At 37.4% G+C, this 17784-nt stretch overlaps 1 protein-coding gene across 12 annotated transcripts in view; it reads right to left on the bottom strand.

The window, feature by feature from the left end:
* Positions 1-17784, bottom strand: part of PAM (peptidylglycine alpha-amidating monooxygenase) — a 160814-nt gene that overhangs the window by 42429 nt on the left and 100601 nt on the right. For all 12 annotated transcript variants that reach the window (XM_068422121.1, XM_068422128.1, XM_068422125.1 and 9 more), the window contains 7 exons: positions 9442-9490; positions 8872-8939; positions 7117-7197; positions 6925-7001; positions 6531-6634; positions 2312-2499; positions 1572-1643 (listed from right to left, as the gene is read on the bottom strand). In XM_068422121.1, the coding sequence (XP_068278222.1) occupies positions 1572-1643; positions 2312-2499; positions 6531-6634; positions 6925-7001; positions 7117-7197; positions 8872-8939; positions 9442-9490 (639 nt within the window). The remainder of the gene's footprint in view (positions 1-1571; positions 1644-2311; positions 2500-6530; positions 6635-6924; positions 7002-7116; positions 7198-8871; positions 8940-9441; positions 9491-17784) is intronic.

Raw genomic sequence — 17784 nt, 5'->3', positions numbered from 1 at the left:
CACATAATTCAACTGAAGTTAGAGCTGTATCCATGTAAAATTGAAGCTAGGCTCCTGTAAATGATGGAAGAATTTATCTTTAACAAGAATACAAAACAAAATTCTCTCACAGCAACTACTGTGATTTGATATTTCTCATCATGCACCCAACTAATTTCAAATGGACAAAACAATGCAGTGTGTTTCCATAGAAACATGTTAGATGAAGATGTATACTAAATAGTGGTCTCATCAAACGAGACTGCATTGCAGAAATGTGGCTTTGAAATACATTTCAAAGACAAATGAAAAAGATTTTAAAAATGTGACCTTGTTTCAACATTTTATTTCAAACATTACTGAATTCAATAAAACACACAGATAACAAGATCCTCAACCAAATGCTAATGCACTTATTAGTGATGTAAGGGTGAAGCAGCTTGTCTGCAAAATCTTGATATAAATTTGTAAGCAGCTAGCTCATTCTGCTCTGGAATAGGCTTAAAAAATGATTAGAATTGTATTTCTTTCTTAAAAAATCCATCTTGAATTGACTAAGGTAAGCTTCAGATAGGGAATTGTATGTATTTTCCCTAGTTGTTTAAGGTACTTTCAGTCAAGACACTCATACACTCTAGAAGCTAATTTTTATGTAACTGTAACTTAATTATTTGAGTTAATCCTGCAAAATGGCACAGTATATAGAAAATCTAACCCCTTTGGGAGGTGTTATCAAAACCTCTGAACACTGGCCTAATCTTTGCTCTCATTAAAAGCAAAAGGAAATCTGTCTTTAATTTATTTAGTCCTTGAACCTCATCATCATTCAATGAAAACAGTAGAAAACTGTAGCTGACGAGGTCATCTTATCATCAAGAAAAATCTTTATACTAATCCAATATTTACCTAATAGCATAAGATCCACAAGAACTTTAAAGTACAGTCTTATTTTAATATATCTCTGAAACACAAATAACATTCAGAATGTTTCTGGAAGCTGTATAACAGTCATGGATTTCTTCCTGCTACTAAGTACTGCACACAATTTTGCATGAGTTGTTATGTGTATATGCACACGTACACAAATGTGGTGAAAAATAATTCAGCATTAAACATTAGCTGCACTCAACCCACTGCATGCAAAACCAATGTTGAAGCATAAGAACGTATTATTCCCTAATACATACATAGTGACACAAACTGAGAAATAGGCAGAGAGCTAGTAGCAGATAGTTACATATAGAACATAGAATAGTTACATGCTATAGGACTACTTCTTTGTGTCCATTCTTTAGGATTGCACCTACAGATAAATTACAACCTTCTTCAGCAAGTTAAACCAAGAACAGGAAAACGTAATAAGATTAAAATGCACTAATAAATTTTACCTACAAGGCTAGAGATCAGTGGTAGACTTGTTTTTTTTATTATTTCTTATATAGCATTCAATCATATTAGCTGTACAGAACATTGCAAATTGCATCAATTAAACAGATTAAAAACTTCGTAACTCATTAACAATGAGGAAATAATTTCTCAGTATTTTACATTAGTGAGTACCTTACTCGACATAGAAATAAACAAGTACATACACTGATCCAAAATCTCTTCCTCTTCATTTTTGGCCTGCTGCAGCGAAGAACTTTTATCAGTATCCTTGGTTTCTGAAAAACGGATTTAGGATATCATGTTAACCTCTGCGTGTGAATGGAATTGAGCATCTTCCTACTGGGGAAAAAAAGCCCTTCTGAAATGAACATTTGGTATTTTTATCTACCTATAATAGTCATACCAAACAGTGCAGCAGTAAAGCAACTGGTATAAAAAATTACAGTTTGTACTTTGCTACATAGACATATCAGTCAGATTACTTCTGGATAATACTGCTGGTGCAACTTATATGCCTACTCGTGTTCAATATAAACATTTGACTCCTTCCATAACAACGTAGTGGGATCCAGAAAACTATGGAAATGTTATGATTCAACTTTATAGGAAACAGAAGATAAAGCAAATATTAAGTAATCTTAATATAAAGTACTGATATTTGGCATAGGAAAGAGGTCAATCTGTTGGGTACACAGCTCATGTAGCTATAAAAATATGCTGGAAATTGAAAGACAAAAATAGGAAGAAACAGACATAAGACTACGGCAGGTATTTCCATCAAACCCAAGAGCAGAAGCCAGTAATGGTCTATAATTAGTGATTTGAATTTTATTCAGAATTGCATTTCCTTTTTAAGAAAATTTAGCATATCAAAGCAACACAGACAAACACATCAGTGAGCATAAAAAGACTTGAATAAAACGGATTACAAGCTTTTTTTCACCTTCATGATGTCCATGCGTCATCTTTAGCATATCAGACTTGACTGGAATAGGAATATTTGCCTCCTGTGGTATATTTCTGAACATCTCAGGGTTTGCATTCTGTGTGCAGGTCATATACGAGACAGCGTGCTTGGCTTCCATATAGTACATAATGTAAAAATTACACATTTCATCATTGGCTGTTCCCCTACACAACACAGAAAAGATGTGTCGGTTAGGAAAAAATGACCTGAATATAGCTGTTATTCAATTCATCTAACTTGTTTAACAGACTACTAAAAGTTGCAATGAAATGCTTAGAAGTCTCACATTAAAATATTTAATAGGTTCATTGCAGTAAATATCAAAAGTTTCTTTCAGTTTATGCTAGAGTATACCAGTTTGCACAAACTCTCTAGGTAACTCAGAAATTCCTAAAAATTTGATTCTGATTCTACAGAAAATTGCATCAACTATTTAAACTGCTCTTCCCTCTTGTTCGCCTGGTATACTCTTTGTAGTCCCCAGTGTGTCATCAACTATGCACAGGTTCTGATGAAGTAAGACAGAACTGTATCATTCATTACATCACCATTTGTATACTTCTCTGTCAATCTGGGGCAAACCTAACTCAAAATTGTTGCAAACAACATCTATGTTTCATTTCAGCAGCTATCTTTCATGACAGTTTTTTTCCACTCGTGTTCACATGCATCCATTTATTGGCCAATCACACTAGTTCTAATGCAGGAAAACTTAATTTCATTACATATTAAGATACCATAAAGATCTCTTAAAGAGAAGACAGCACTGCCATCTTGAGAATAACTTGATAACAAGCTTCTGTAAAGAAAACATGAGTGCAAGAGGAATGATTAAACACTAGCAAAATTCAGTTCTTTGATAAATGCTGTGCATGTACTTGAAAGAGAAGAGGCTCTTCTGTACTGCTGAATAATCCTGTCTTCAATAGGAAAAAAAAGCTGGTACAGGAAAATTTTTTTCTGAAAAATATTACTTTGTGAAGCAGACAATACAGGGCTTCTTTACAACTATGATCTGTTTCTGTTTTTTTTTTTTCCCTCTGCCATACAGGTTGATATTTTTTATTTATGCCTACAATCCTGACAATGGAACCAGTAAGGACTTATAAAGAAAGGTTCACAAAATAAAAGGTTTTACATTACAATTTTTTAATTAGCTTTCACAATTAACCAGTGAGCCCACACTCATAAAAAGATACAGTGGTGGCCTATTAGCTGTTTGCAAGAGACGTCAGTGCTGACTTTTTCCAGCAGCATCCTGCAGCATTCATTTATTCACCATAGCAACAACAATGACACCAGTCGGAGGGGAGACAGGGGGAACATGGGAGAAGAGACTCTTTCAAAAGGGGAATTGGTATTTTTCCGTGCATGGAAAATCTAGTGTCCCTTGGAGACCACAAAAATCAGACTCTGACTTGGCAGGCTCTGCTTAAGCTTTTAGAAAGCATTAGCTTCACTGTTGGACTCCCAATATGTGTACTATAATTGCCTCCTCTTTAAAACTCCTGTAGAAAAGGGGATGTGGAACCCACATGAACTCTGTTTCACCTTACATGTGTTACTGTGTCTAAACATTTCAAAGTTGATAATTTTAAATATTTACAGTTTAAAAAAAAAAAAAGAAAAATACTCTGTCAACAACAGTTTTAGTAAATTCATAGAAAACTCAGAATCCTCCCATTAGATGTCTGAACTCCTGAGAAACCCTGTTTTGTGAATGAGTTTAATGAGTAGAAATGCTGATGTACAAGTTAAAAAGAAATAAAATTTAAAAATTCCTGTCAACCACCTTTGCACCACTGACACAGATATCTAGAACTGTATCCAGACTTTGGTATAATAACAGTACATAGTGAAGCATAACAAAACAGAAGATTTTGCATAAAAAAGCAAGATAACGCGGTTAAATACTCTTAAATACTGAATGAGAACATTTTGCTACAGGTGCATAAACCTTCTATTGAATGGTACAATACCTGTTAAACATATTTTGAAAGGGAAAGATACAGGTTGCACTATTTTCTGTCTGTTAAAGAGTTTCAAACAAAATACATTACATTGCAACTGGAAAAACAAGCAGTCACCGTGGCCAATAGCACTTTCCTTTACAAAGATATGATCTTTACACTGAATGGGCTCCAGTTCTTTGATATCCCTTAGAGTGGTAAGCTACATACTACTTGACACTGTATAAACTCTAATGTTTACTCCAAGACATAATTAAGTTATCTATCTGTTATAAAAATGCAGTGGCTGCTTGCATGGAATACTTACTGGTCTGTGTCAAAAATTAGAAGAAATCATGATTTATAAATTAGGAATAGTTGATGTCTTCCTTATTTGACAAAGGATAATTCAACTCTTTAATTTGCAAAAGCTTGAGCTTAAGGAGAAATCCAGCTAACTGAAATGGATGATTTATGAAACTTTTGAAGAGATGACTCCTGCCTCACCTCTTTACACCAGAGACATTATGTCTCTGCTCATGTAATTACCCTGAACTTGTATGTAGTCAATTACAAAAGCAAAATGAGGTTTCACTTCTGAATCTTGGTTTGCCAAACTCTACACATTTAAGAGGCATGCCTCAATACCTAATTTAATTTCTCAGACTAGGAGAGGAAGCAGGATGAAAAAGGTTAGTGTGAACCATGAGGGTCACGAAATAACATAAGATAGTGGAAAGCAGTTAGTGTAACTAAAGAAAAACATGGAAAAAAAACAAGACCAAATGTGTAAAGAAACAAAGAGCACAGTAAGGAAGGGATAAAAACAAAACAAGAACATCTTTTACCTCCCCAAGTTTGATACTAAGTAATAGACTTGGCCAAAAATGACCATTCATGTGAAAGGGACCAACTGCCTATCACAGAAATTACTACACAGTTAAGAAAGTATAACATTGCGAATGTCATGTTCTAACAACAGTTAGCCACTCTTTGTTTGTCCATTCCGTTTTCCAAAGCTGATCAGTTAAAGCTTAACCGTTCATAGGTAGAAATCATGTAATAAAAATGTAAAGGTCTGCTTGTTTCTTTAATTTCTGTTCCTATTGCTTCCCCACTGAAAGCATATTAGTACACTGAAAGAAAAGACCATAACTGTCCTAGGCTGTTTCTTAAATTGTAAGGATTATTCAACAAACAGGAACTACTCTGGGGCATGTTACAGAAATGTGACAGAAGTTTTTAGAACTTGCAAAAAAAAAAAAGGTCTACAGTTAAATTAAGGTTTTGGATATATTTTTGTTAGTGTTATGGCTTTTCTAAAACCCGCTTCTCAAACAATTAATTTTGCTTCATCTGCTACTTACCAGTATTTTAACTACCCACTGAAAGGTGCTAAATTTTTGTTGAATCCTTAACCCTCTACTCAGATGCAATCTTAGGCTGCTCAGTGCACCAAAAAACTCGTCCCTTGGAGTGCTGCAGCACATACTTCCAGAATGGAGAGATTTCTGCCGGGTATCTTCATATCTCTATCTAAGCAGTAAATTACGGTTCAAAGAACTGGAACCAGTTAAGAGGATATTAATATTGCACCTATTTTTACAGTTGTGTTTGTCAACTTGACCTTGTAGAGCTCTGTCTGTCATCTTCAGCTGAAGAGCATCACTGACAAACACAGTTCAGATTTTCCTATTTATCATTACTAGTCATTTATGTTTTCATTGTTTTTCATAAAAGCCTGTATATTGTTATATTGGAAAAAAGGTAACTGGTACATTATTTCTAATTTTTAAAGGTTAGATTTTAAGATGGATCAAAATTTATCAGAATTTTATAAGCTTCCATAAATTTTCTTTCTGAAATAATGAAGAGAAATTGTGAAGCTTTACTTTGTTTTAAATAGTCAATAACTTCAACTTATTAAAAAATAAATTTTTCAGAATTTATTTCCTGAATCCTTCTCTAGGTGCAGAACAGCTCAACATCTGAGTAAGGTGTTTGGCAGCATAACTTCACCTGACAAATGTTCTAAACACTCCAGTGAAGTGATGATTCATGTAAGTAAAGGCAATGAACATTGTGAGTTAAAATCTGTAGCAGACTAGTCAGCAAAACAGTCCATTCTGGTAGAATTTAACAGTTAGAATTATCTTGAAAGAAGACATGAAACAAATATATTTCTACACATAACCAATAACTTGGAAAAAAATGGATAGGAAATGGAGAAAATAGAAAAAATTTACCCTATATGCGTCTCTGTAGTTCTGCCTTCACCACTGAACACACACCTAGCTGCTAGGATATCATCATAGCTAACATCTATAGGATGTTCTACTGGATAGAATGCCTGAAAGAAAGGATGATTCACCACAATTAGTGAAATCGTCTCATATTATTTACATCAATATATGCACATACAAGAAAGTGCTACACATCTGAAAAGTAATTTCAGAACAGTTTTTTGCATCATACTGTAATCATGGTAACACTTGGCAGTATTCACTTCCAGTGGCACAACAATATGTACCATTGGAAACAACGTGATGCAAATCTGTGGGTACATGACTGCCAATTCAGCTTCTCAGGTTTAAATAAAGATAAATAAAATTTACATTTAGAATTAAAAAAACAACCAACCTGTGGTAATTGTGGACTCTGTCTACCAATCAATGTCCATTGACCATTTCTCACTCTGTATCCACTCACTACTTTACCTATAACATACCAATATGTATGTGAACATGAGACATACTTCCAAAAAAATACATCGTAGTGTCAGCATTTTTCTGTTAAACATTTGATATTCCTATCTTGCAATAAAACTCTTACCTAGTCTGTGCGTATGAACTCTGTAGGCAAAAAGGTGCATTGGAAACCTTTTGTAATGGCAGGCAATGTCTGCATCAACCACTGTTAAAATATGATGGCAATAAACGAATAAGAATACATTATTTATCAGAGACGAGTTACACTACTGCATTCAGTGTGAAAGCGGTTTACAAAAGGTATACCTACACTGGACAACAAATAATTTCAAAAGATACTGCATACTTCTGCACTGTCTATCTCAAGACATCTGTAAAGAAAAACTAACAAAATACAGTACAAGTCACTTGAAAACTACCTTCTGTGATGATGTGCCTACAAAATGGGGCTGAAACTCAGCAGCATTTTTTCCAGTGTACTCTACTGCTATTTAACGAAGTAAAGTAATACATTCGCTTACAGACTATGTTGAGGGACACTTAAAATAAACCTAGCTATGGTAAATAGTCTACACAGAAGAAAATTAAAATAAACTGATATAATCCTAAACTGATACAAATTTATAATGAAGGCTTGATTTTAAGATCTTATAGTTCTAGGCCCAGTCTTTAAAAAGATTTAGAGTTAGATGCAGACTGGCAGAGAAGTGCTGTACAGACAACATCTGCAGGCTAGTACTTGCTTTAGGTGCAGTAACAGTAGCTAAAGGAAGAGCCTACAGAGAAATTACTCTGGCTATGCCTCTCTGACAGGTATCTGAACACTGGATGCATTTTTCCTGTTATAACAAACTTCATGCTTTACTTAAGAACTGCAAATTTGATTGAACATGAGAAGGCAGTTATCAACAGGGACATAACTTTTTTTATTCCCCTTTTCCTCACCCCTCCAACTGAAAAGCAAATTTCTGCATTGATCAAATATTTCGAGGGGGGGGGGGGAAATCAGTTTGATATGTTTTCATATTGAAGAGCAAAGTATGTTAAGTTTCAATTCAAATGAAAAAGATTTTAAGTTGCTGAATTCACCAAACAGAGTCAGTTGAGCATTTGACCCCCTCATCCTATTTAGGCAGCTAACTGTAAATGGGACATATGGTGTTCTTCGATATCTAATTTAAAATTCCAGTATAGCATAGGAAAATGTAAGGTCAGTGTTCAACTTCCTTAAAACAGAACATTCCATGCTAACTTGAAGAAATCATCTTTGGACTATGCAAGCTAAGTTTCACATAAAATCCACTGAATAGGATTCTGAATAGACACTGTTTGGGACCTTTCATTTACAATGTTTTTTCAGCTTTTTAACCTTTTAACCAACTAGGAACACAGCAATAAAATTTTTAAAAAACAGCTCCTTACTGGTAGAAGTTCGTTTATTAAAGCTGAACTCTTCGTAAATCACAAATAGCATGAATGACAAATGTAGATGAAGAACAGTCCAAAAAAATTAATGTTTTTTTTTGGGTGGGAGGGGGGGAATAAGAAAATAGGCAAGGGTTTCTTTGGTAAAATATTAACACAAAAAATAAATGAAAGAAATACCCTTAAGAATCCTAGAAAATTCAGTATTGCACAGATCATTATTGTTTTTTACAACACTGTTTTCTACAACACTGGTTGCCTTTGCAGATGTAGTCATCAGGAAATATGACACGATTTTAAAATTAGAACTATTTTTTTCATCATTTGTTTAATTAAGCAATTAATTTCTTTATCCACAATTCAGCAAGTCTCTGCTAATTTTTTTCCTGCAATGAGCAGTAAAAATAAATCAGATGCTGAAATTATATAATCACTTCATAGAATTACAACTCACCTTTCTTGCCTGGTGGTATTACAGTGTTCGCAGACATCATAAGATACATTCCAGCAATCAAAGGCTGCCTGCAATTCAAAATGCAAGCTCTGTTAAACAAGTCCTTTGTAAAACCCAACTGCAAATGACACAATATGCAATACCATTTAACACCACTAATTTCTAAATGTTGTATTATGACTGAAACTGTTATACTGAGACAGAAGCTGTTACACAGCACTTTCTTTTCCTTCCTTTTTTCATACTGAGGTACAATTTTTAAAGCATCTTCTACAAAGTATGTGAAATAGGACAAAACGATCATCTATATAATTGCTGTCCTTATCCCAGATTTCTAAATATGAAGCTCTTAAGCTGGATTAACTCAGTACTGGCAGAACTGTTTCATCAAGTTTCTTAGCAGATATGAAAATTTTTGCCAACAGATGACATATGGCTTCAAAATTCTTAATATTGTGAAGTATGTATTAATTTTATTTCACATGTTTTCAAAGGAATCTAAAGGAGGGGTTTCCATGCTTTCTGTTCTGATGAAAAAAATAATAGGTAAGTATTTTTAAAGATACTTACTTTTGATGTGTTAGATGTAAAGTTACACCAGAGCAGTCCTTGTGTTTATCTGTACAAATCACAAAAGTTTAATCATTAGCAACTGAACCCATGTGAAATTATTCCACATTAGTAACAGTCTTCTGCTGTATAAAAGATAACAGAAGACAAAATAAGGTTTAATCTTACTGTTTGCAGTAAAACTTGCAAACTGTGGAAACATTACTCAAACTTCACAAACCTGAACATCACAGTGCTTATCTGCAGCAAAATCCTAATATAGAGCAAAACTCTGGTGGATGAAAAACTGTTTTATTGGCACTAGAAAATGCAGGTCTTTGTGAACGACCATCTGGGAGATGAAACTGTCATTTTTACAGTAGCAGAAAAAGTTGATTTGCTTCAAACAAATTTGTATTTTGATAAAATTTAGAAAAATTAAAGATCTGTGGAAAAGAAATTATTCTAGCCATTAACAATGACACAGGCAGAAATCCTTGTAATAAAGTCAACAGGTGACCTTGAGATACCAATACAGACAGCAGTTATGTTTAACATTGGATAACCTAGAAGGACAGTAAAATAGTTAATTCAATTGTTAATGTACTGTATAAGCATTATTTAATATGTTTGACATTTTAACTTAAAGATACTATTGTCTTGATAGTTAGTCAAGTTTAGCTGGTGATCCGGGCGTTCAATCTTTGTTCTTTTTCAAGACAGTTTCCTTTTCTTACGTTTATACCAAAACCAGCTGTAGTTAGAAGACAGATGTAACTCCAAAGCAAGTAAACAGAAAATGCTAAAAAAGTACCCTCTGCTTCAGGTAAGAAAGACAACAGATTAGCTATGGATCTGCTCACAAGTGGTAACTTGGGAGAGATTTTCCTCCCATCAATAGCTAGATTCCAAACTGAAAAAAGCAGTGCATTTGAACAGAAGAAAGAATAACGACTAGAGCTGGACAAAACCGGGAGACTTTACAGATTAAAAAGTATCATTTTAGTTTTTCAAACATTAGCTATTTTAGTCACACCACATTTCATTATTAAGGGATAATATTCAGTTTGGTTTTTACTACCATTGATATTAGAACTTACTTTCAATATGTTCACAGACAGTCACTATTTTTACAAAATGTATAAATTAGTACATATGCAAGTGAAAAAGTTGCTAACCCAGTTTCACTAAGTTCTCATAATGCTCATCATGGCATCTGAGAATTCTTAGTTTCTCCAGCTCTGTGTGTTCCAACAAACACACCTGTATTTAAAAATCCAAATCAGTAAATCGCACTTGTACTTTTAGAAATAACAACAAAAAAGGAAAGTCTTCACTGTATACACAAAAGAAAAATTACAACAGTAGCTCTTTCATCAAGACTACCCACTACTGTAGTTGCATTGAATGTTTGGAAAGCATGTCTCATGAGAATTTCTGAAACCAAATGTGATGCATCAGGAGGAAAGCAGCTGAAAATTCTATTGGTAATCCAGAAACAAAAGCATACCCATTCACTGCAGCTGGAATTTCTGACTGTGTTAAGCTATGTGTAATATTGCCTCAGAGAGTTTGGTACCTATATTCTGTATAAAGGATTGAATATGGATTTGGCGAGTATTGACAAAGTTCACTTGCAACTGCAGCAGAAGTATTTTAAGACTATGCACATGTGCACAAAAACACAAAGCTAGTCAGCCAGTTACTACCACTGTATCATCTCTCTGTTCCACAAAACACTGAAATAAACAATATATTGTAGAAAATAGAGATTTTCAGTATAGTAACATACATTTTTATGTATCATTTTTATGCAAACATGCATGTTTGCACAGAAAAATAGACACTGAAAAATTAATATAAACTTTAAGATAAAAACTCTCCAATTTGAGGTACAGTCTTTAAAATACGTTTAAAATATAGTCTCCAAATTTTTTTTAAAGTTACCTCTTAAAAATGAAAAAAAATTCTTTCCATAAATACATTTATCACATGGCAAGTCATTTGCAGGGGGTAGCAGAGAGAGTGGTAAAGAAAGAGAAGAAAAGGTTGAAGGAGAGAGAAGGGACAGGACCAAATAGGTCAAAGGTCAAAGGTTTGACTTGATGATCCCAGGTCTCTTCCAACCTAGTCAATTCTGTGATTCTGTGAAAAGACTACATTAGAGTAGATAAGGAAAAAATGACAAAGTCAAGATACGGTCAGCGCTGGCTAAAAATGGAAAGAAAACTAATGTTATGGCATGCCAGAATAAGCACTTGTTTTCAATCACAGATAACAAAGGTTGCTTCTAAAAGGCCAAGTCATGAATCCAAAAGCACCAGAAAGACTAAGCTCTTAGGGCAAAAGTAGAGGAATGGCAGGCAAACATCCAAGAGGAAGAGAAATTAAATTATTTGTCCATGGTTTTAGAAGAAGTTCAAGATATGTATATACTGTTCATCCTCCTCTACTTTTCACTGTAGGAAGCTTCATTGACAACCTCAACACCTCTGTTTGCTATAAAGGTCTTTGTGGAGTTCCTTTTGCCCCACTTTCTTCATTTCAAACTAAATTTTTTGACTAAATTTTCAGCTGTTCATGTAACACAAGTGATGGTACAGAACTCAGCTTTAATAAGTTTATCATTGTTACAAAGTTTCCACTACATCAATGTGAATGGAAGTTGGGAAATACTTGCTTCCTCTCAGAACATTTTACTTTATTACTTAAGGTAATAAAATTTAAAATTTAAAAATTTAAAATGCAATCGGTAGTTTTGTGTCTCAGTTTTGCAATTTGCAGTTGAAAACATCATCATCCTGTCTTTTAAACACTGCTGAAAAACTATCACAAAACAATAAAACCAAATCTGTCATATGCGAAACATGAGTCATGTTTGAAAAATCTAACCCTTACTATGTCATAGTGTCTTTTAAAAGTACCGTGGTGGGAGGAGGGAAACAACTCCAATGTACTTCAGTTTCCAAATATTAAAGTGTTTTCACTCTATTTAAATTTTCAGAGTATTGAAAAAAATCTTCATTCAGTATTGTCATCTAAATTGAGCCATTTCAAAATGAACTGAAAACAGAGGGAAAGTTATTGCTACCATACAAGGCGATCATATTAATCAGTATTGGGAGAAACATAAATCAACTTCTGGCACAAGAATCTGATCTGCAGTGCTGTGTCAACAGTAAAATAATGGATGTATACATTTCTCTAGACTTTTAAGAAATTCCTACAGCATGTTGTAATTTTGTCTGTGGTTATATTTAGCCATGTCTGAGATAAACTTTTTTCTAACAACTACAGAGGTATGCTGGAAACGCTGTTTCCTTGCTTCACCTTCCCTACAGCTCATGTTTTTGAAACACTCAAAGCTGGTGAACCTCCCACCCAAGAAAGCTGACTGCAGTGAGGGCATGCCAGTTCCTGGTGTAAAACTCTTTTCAAGCTTGACTGTGTGACCTAAGCAAAAATATCCTTAAACAATGCACAAACCAAACGAAATCTTAAAGTCTTCTTTCCAGTCTGTCAGTCCAGCTTATCTAACTACTTTGATTTCTTTGTTTCAGCTGTTCAGCAAATATGCACTGCTCTGGGACAAAGATGTTACTAGTTACTATTTGCCATGTGGCAAAGACTGGAAAATGCATTTTTATATACCTCAGAAACAGGTTTAAATGAAAGCCAATTGTCCATGCAGAGTTTCCAACTCAAACGAAACTAGAAGCTGTGCTTATGACTGCTTTTTCTGTGGTGTGCAAATATAACACAATCATATTAAATATTCCCTGCTTTTATTTACCTATCTCAAACAAAAAAAAATGGTGCATGTTAAAGCCTAATACTAGCTTCAGATTTTAAATACATCATTTGTTTTAAAAATTGTACATGACAACTTTGTAATGGTAATTCCAGGTATAGCCGCCAATAAACCCTTGGATTAGTTAAAAAGAATCATCTGTGCTCCTCCTGTTCATCATGTTTTCTAGGAGAAGCCAAATTATCCTAAATAGAAACGCTCTCTTTCTGTAGGCTGATTTTGATAAAACTGCCAATGTGAGTCTGACAGGCTTCCTGCCAGCCTGTCCATCCAGTTCTACAATCCTGAACTCTTCAGCTACATGTATGATAATCTGTCATAGAAGCTGGACTTCTAGGGCTTCCTAGATACTTAAAATTATGTGGTTTTTTACTCAGAATTAGAAAAATAAGCACTCCTCAAAACCCATTTTCTTTGCATTCTGGGTACATGGACTATAAATTATAGAGCATACTGTTCAAACTATTTATTCAGCTTCTTCATTGCTCTATTTCTAATATTTAATAGGAACAGTATAGCACTTATACATGGCTACTAGAATACTCAAGAGCTTTCACTGTAACAGAGTGGTGCTTTTTATGAAGATCCAAACCCCTTGCTGTTTCAAAGTCAGCCCTTTGATTTTTACCAGAATCTCCACATCTGATCTCAGATTGGCTATGCCTCCTTAAAGACATAGTCTCAAAGCTGGAGTACAACCTCTGAGCAAGGCAATTCCAAAGCTAGTGTCCTCTGGGAAGTAACTTTGTTCAACTTATATTTAAAAAGACAAAGCCACGCAGCACAAAAATTAACTTGAAGTCTTGGTAAAGAAAAAGACAAATTCAATATGTTGCATTCGATATTGATACCTAATATCTGATACATAAAAGAATACTAGCTGAATTTGGTTTTTTTTCATGAGTCAAGGTGCTTCCTCTTGCTTGTCTGTTAACTCATCCAAATTCAAATTAGCAAACTTGTAGAATGAAACTCTTTATTCAGTTTGTGAAAACCAAAATGCAAGCACAGACTCCCCAATGCCATTTTCACAACTTACTTTCCAAATAGAAAAAAGACAAACAGTTATTGACCCTGGTCCGGTATAAATTTTTTAACAAATAAATACCTTGTAAAGGTCATAGATGCCTGATCTGCTGAAAGGATATCATAATATATCATAGACATGAACATCTAAGAATATGCAAAATTAGTTTCATTCAAGACACCAATGTTAAGCCTTCTGGTTATCACAGAATCACAGAATCACAGAATGTTAGGGATTGGAAGGGACCTCGAAAGATCATCTAGTCCAATCCCCCTGCCGGGGCAGGATTGCCTAGACCATATCACACAGGAACGCGTCCAGGCGGGTTTTGAATGTCTCCAGAGAAGGAGACTCCACAACCTCTCTGGGCAGCCTGTGCCAGTGTTCAGTCACCCTCACCGTAAAGAAGTTTTTCCTCAAATTTAAGTGGAACCTCCTGTGCTCCAGCTTGCACCCATTGCCCCTTGTCCTGTCAAGGGATGTCACTGAGAAGAGCCTGGCTCCATCCTCTTGACACTTGCCCTTTACATATTTATAAACATTAATGAGGTCACCCCTCAGTCTCCTCTTCTCCAAGCTAAAGAGACCCAGCTCCCTCAGCCTCTCCTCAGAAGGGAGATGTTCCACTCCCTTAATCATCTTCGTGGCTCTGCGCTGAACTCTCTCTAGCAGTTCCCTGTCCTTCTTGAACTGAGGGGCCCAGAACTGGACACAATACTCCAGATGCGGCCTCACCAGGGCAGAGTAGAGGGGGAGGAGAACCTCTCTCGACCTGCTGACCACACCCCTTCTAATACACCCCAGGATGCCATTGGCCTTCTTGGCCACAAGGGCACACTGCTGGCTCATGGTCATCCTGCTGTCCACTAGGACCCCCAGGTCCCTTTCCCCTATGCTGGTCTCCTACAGCTCTGCCCCCAACTTGTACTGGTACATGGGGTTGTTCTTGCCCAGATGTAGGACTCTACACTTGCCCTTGTTATATTTCATTAAATTTCTCCCCGCCCAACTCTCCAGCCTGTCCAGGTCCCTCTGAATGGCTGCACAGCCTTCCGGTGCATCAGCCACTCCTCCCAGTTTTGTGTCATCAGTGAACTTGCTGACAGCGCACTCTAATCCCTCATCCAAGTCATTAATGAATATATTGAATAGAACTGGTCCCAGAACCGACCCTTGCAGAACTCCGCTAGACACAGACCTCCAACTGGACTCTGTCCCATTGACCACCACTCTCTGGCTTCTTTCCTTCAGCCAGTTCACAATCCACCTCACTACCCGATCATCCAGACCACACTTCCCCAGTTTAGCTGCGAGGATGCTGTGGGAGACCGTGTCAGGCGCTTTACTGAAATCGAGATAGACCACATTCACAGCTTTACCATCATCTATCCACTGGGTAACATCCTCATAAAAGGCTATCAAGTTGGTTGAGCATGACTTCCCGTTGGTGAAGCCATGCTGAGTGCCCCTAATGATCCCCCTATCCTTGATGTGCCTAGAGACAGCACCAAGAACAAGTTGTTCCATCACCTTTCCGGGGATGGAGGTGAGGCTGACCGGTCTATAGTTACCCGGGTCCTCCTTCTTGCCCTTTTTGAAGACTGGAGTGACATTCGCTTTCCTCCAGTCCTCAGGCACCTCTCCCGTTGCCCACGACTTAGCAAAGATGATGGAGAGTGGCCTAGCAATGACTTCCGCCAGCTCCCTCAGCACCCGCGGGTGCATCCCATCAGGGCCCATGGATTTATGGACGTCCAGGTTGCTTAATTGGTCCCTGACCCAGCCCTCATCTACCAAGACAGATTCCTCCTCTACCCTGACTTCTTCTGAGGCCTCAGGGGTCCGGGGCTCCTCAGGACAGCCTCCAACAGTATAGACAGAGGCAAAGAAGGCATTCAGTAACTCCGCCTTCTTTTTATCCTCTGTCTCCAGGACCCCCACCTCATTCATCAGTGGGCCTACATTGCCTCTAGTGTTGGCTTGACCTGCAATGTATTTGAAGAAGCCCTTTCTGTTGTCCTTGACCTCTCTTGCAAGGTTTAATTCCAAGGAGGCCTTAGCTTTCCTAGTTGCCTCCCTACATCCTCTGACAACAAACTTATATTCCTCCCAAGTGGCCAGCCCCTCCTTCCATGATCTGTACACCCTCTTCTTCCACTTGAGTTTGCCCAGCAGTTCCCTGTTCAACCATGCAGGTCTCCTGCTACCCTTCCTTGACTTCCTACCTGTTGGGATGCTCTGATCTTGAGCTCGGAAGAAGCAGTCCTTGAATGCTAACCAACTATCTTGGGCCCCCTTACCTTCTAGTACCCTGTCCCATGGGATTTCCCCTAGCAATTGCTTGAAAAGGCCAAAGTTGGCCCTCCTGAAGTTCAGGGTTGTGATTCTGCTAGCTATTCTGTTCCTGCCACATGAGATCCTGAACTCTACCATCTCATGGTCGCTACAACCAAGGCTGCCCTCAACCTTCACCTCTTCAACCAGACCCTCCTTGTTAGTGAGGATAAGATCCAGCAGCGCTCCTCTCCTAGTTGGCTCATCCACCATTTGCATCAGAAAGTTATCATCAACGCACTGGAGGAACCTCCTGGACTGGGGATGGCTGGCTGAGTAGGCCTCCCAGCAAATATCAGGGTAGTTGAAATCCCCCATGACAACCAGGCCCTGTAATTGAGAGACTGCTCTCAGCTGCCTGTAGAAGGCCTCATCACCCTCCTCATCCTGATCCGGTGGCCTGTAATAGACACCCACAACACTATCACCCCTGCCAGCCTGCCCCTTAATTCGCACCCACAAACTCTCAACTCGCTCCTGATGTGCCCCTGGACAGAACTCAATACATTCCAGCTGCTCACTCACATAAAGAGCAACTCCACCACCTCTCCTTAGTGGCCTGTCTTTCCTGAACAAGACATAGCCATCCATGACCACATTCCAGTCATGCGAGGCATCCCACCAAGTCTCTGTAATTGCCACTAGATCATAGCCCTCTGACCGAACACGGATTTCTTACTCCTCCTGTTTATTCCCCATGCTGCTTGCATTGGTGTACAGGCATTTCAGGGAGCGAGCTGGGCACACCGATTTCACCCCAGGGGGATGGGAGGCCTCCTGGTCTACCTCAACACTAGAGCGTTGCCCCAGTGGTGCAAGCCCAGCTACTACCCCATCCCCCTTCGAATCTAGTTTAAAGCTCTCTGAATGAGCCCTGCTAATTCCTGTCCCAGAACCCTTTTGCCCCTACGACATAAACCTTTCCCAGAAGCACAGAACAGAAGCACATGGAATCCAGTGTTCAAATAAGACTAGACATCTTACAATTCACATGCATATGAAGAAGCTATTTTTAAGACATCTACCAGCTTGGTGGCCAAAATTAATTACTTTTCCCAACCAAAAAAAAACCAAAAACGAACCCGACACTGAGAACCTCACAGCCCCCTCACAAACCAGGTACATCTGTGATATTATGAGGCTGCACCTCAAATACTGCGTTCAGTTTTGGTCCCCTTACTACAAGAAAGAC

The sequence above is a fragment of the Nyctibius grandis genome, chromosome Z (genome assembly GCF_013368605.1).
Source record: "Nyctibius grandis isolate bNycGra1 chromosome Z, bNycGra1.pri, whole genome shotgun sequence".
NCBI classification, from domain to species: Eukaryota; Metazoa; Chordata; class Aves; order Nyctibiiformes; family Nyctibiidae; genus Nyctibius; species Nyctibius grandis.
This window is presented reverse-complemented; position numbering and strand designations above follow the sequence as displayed.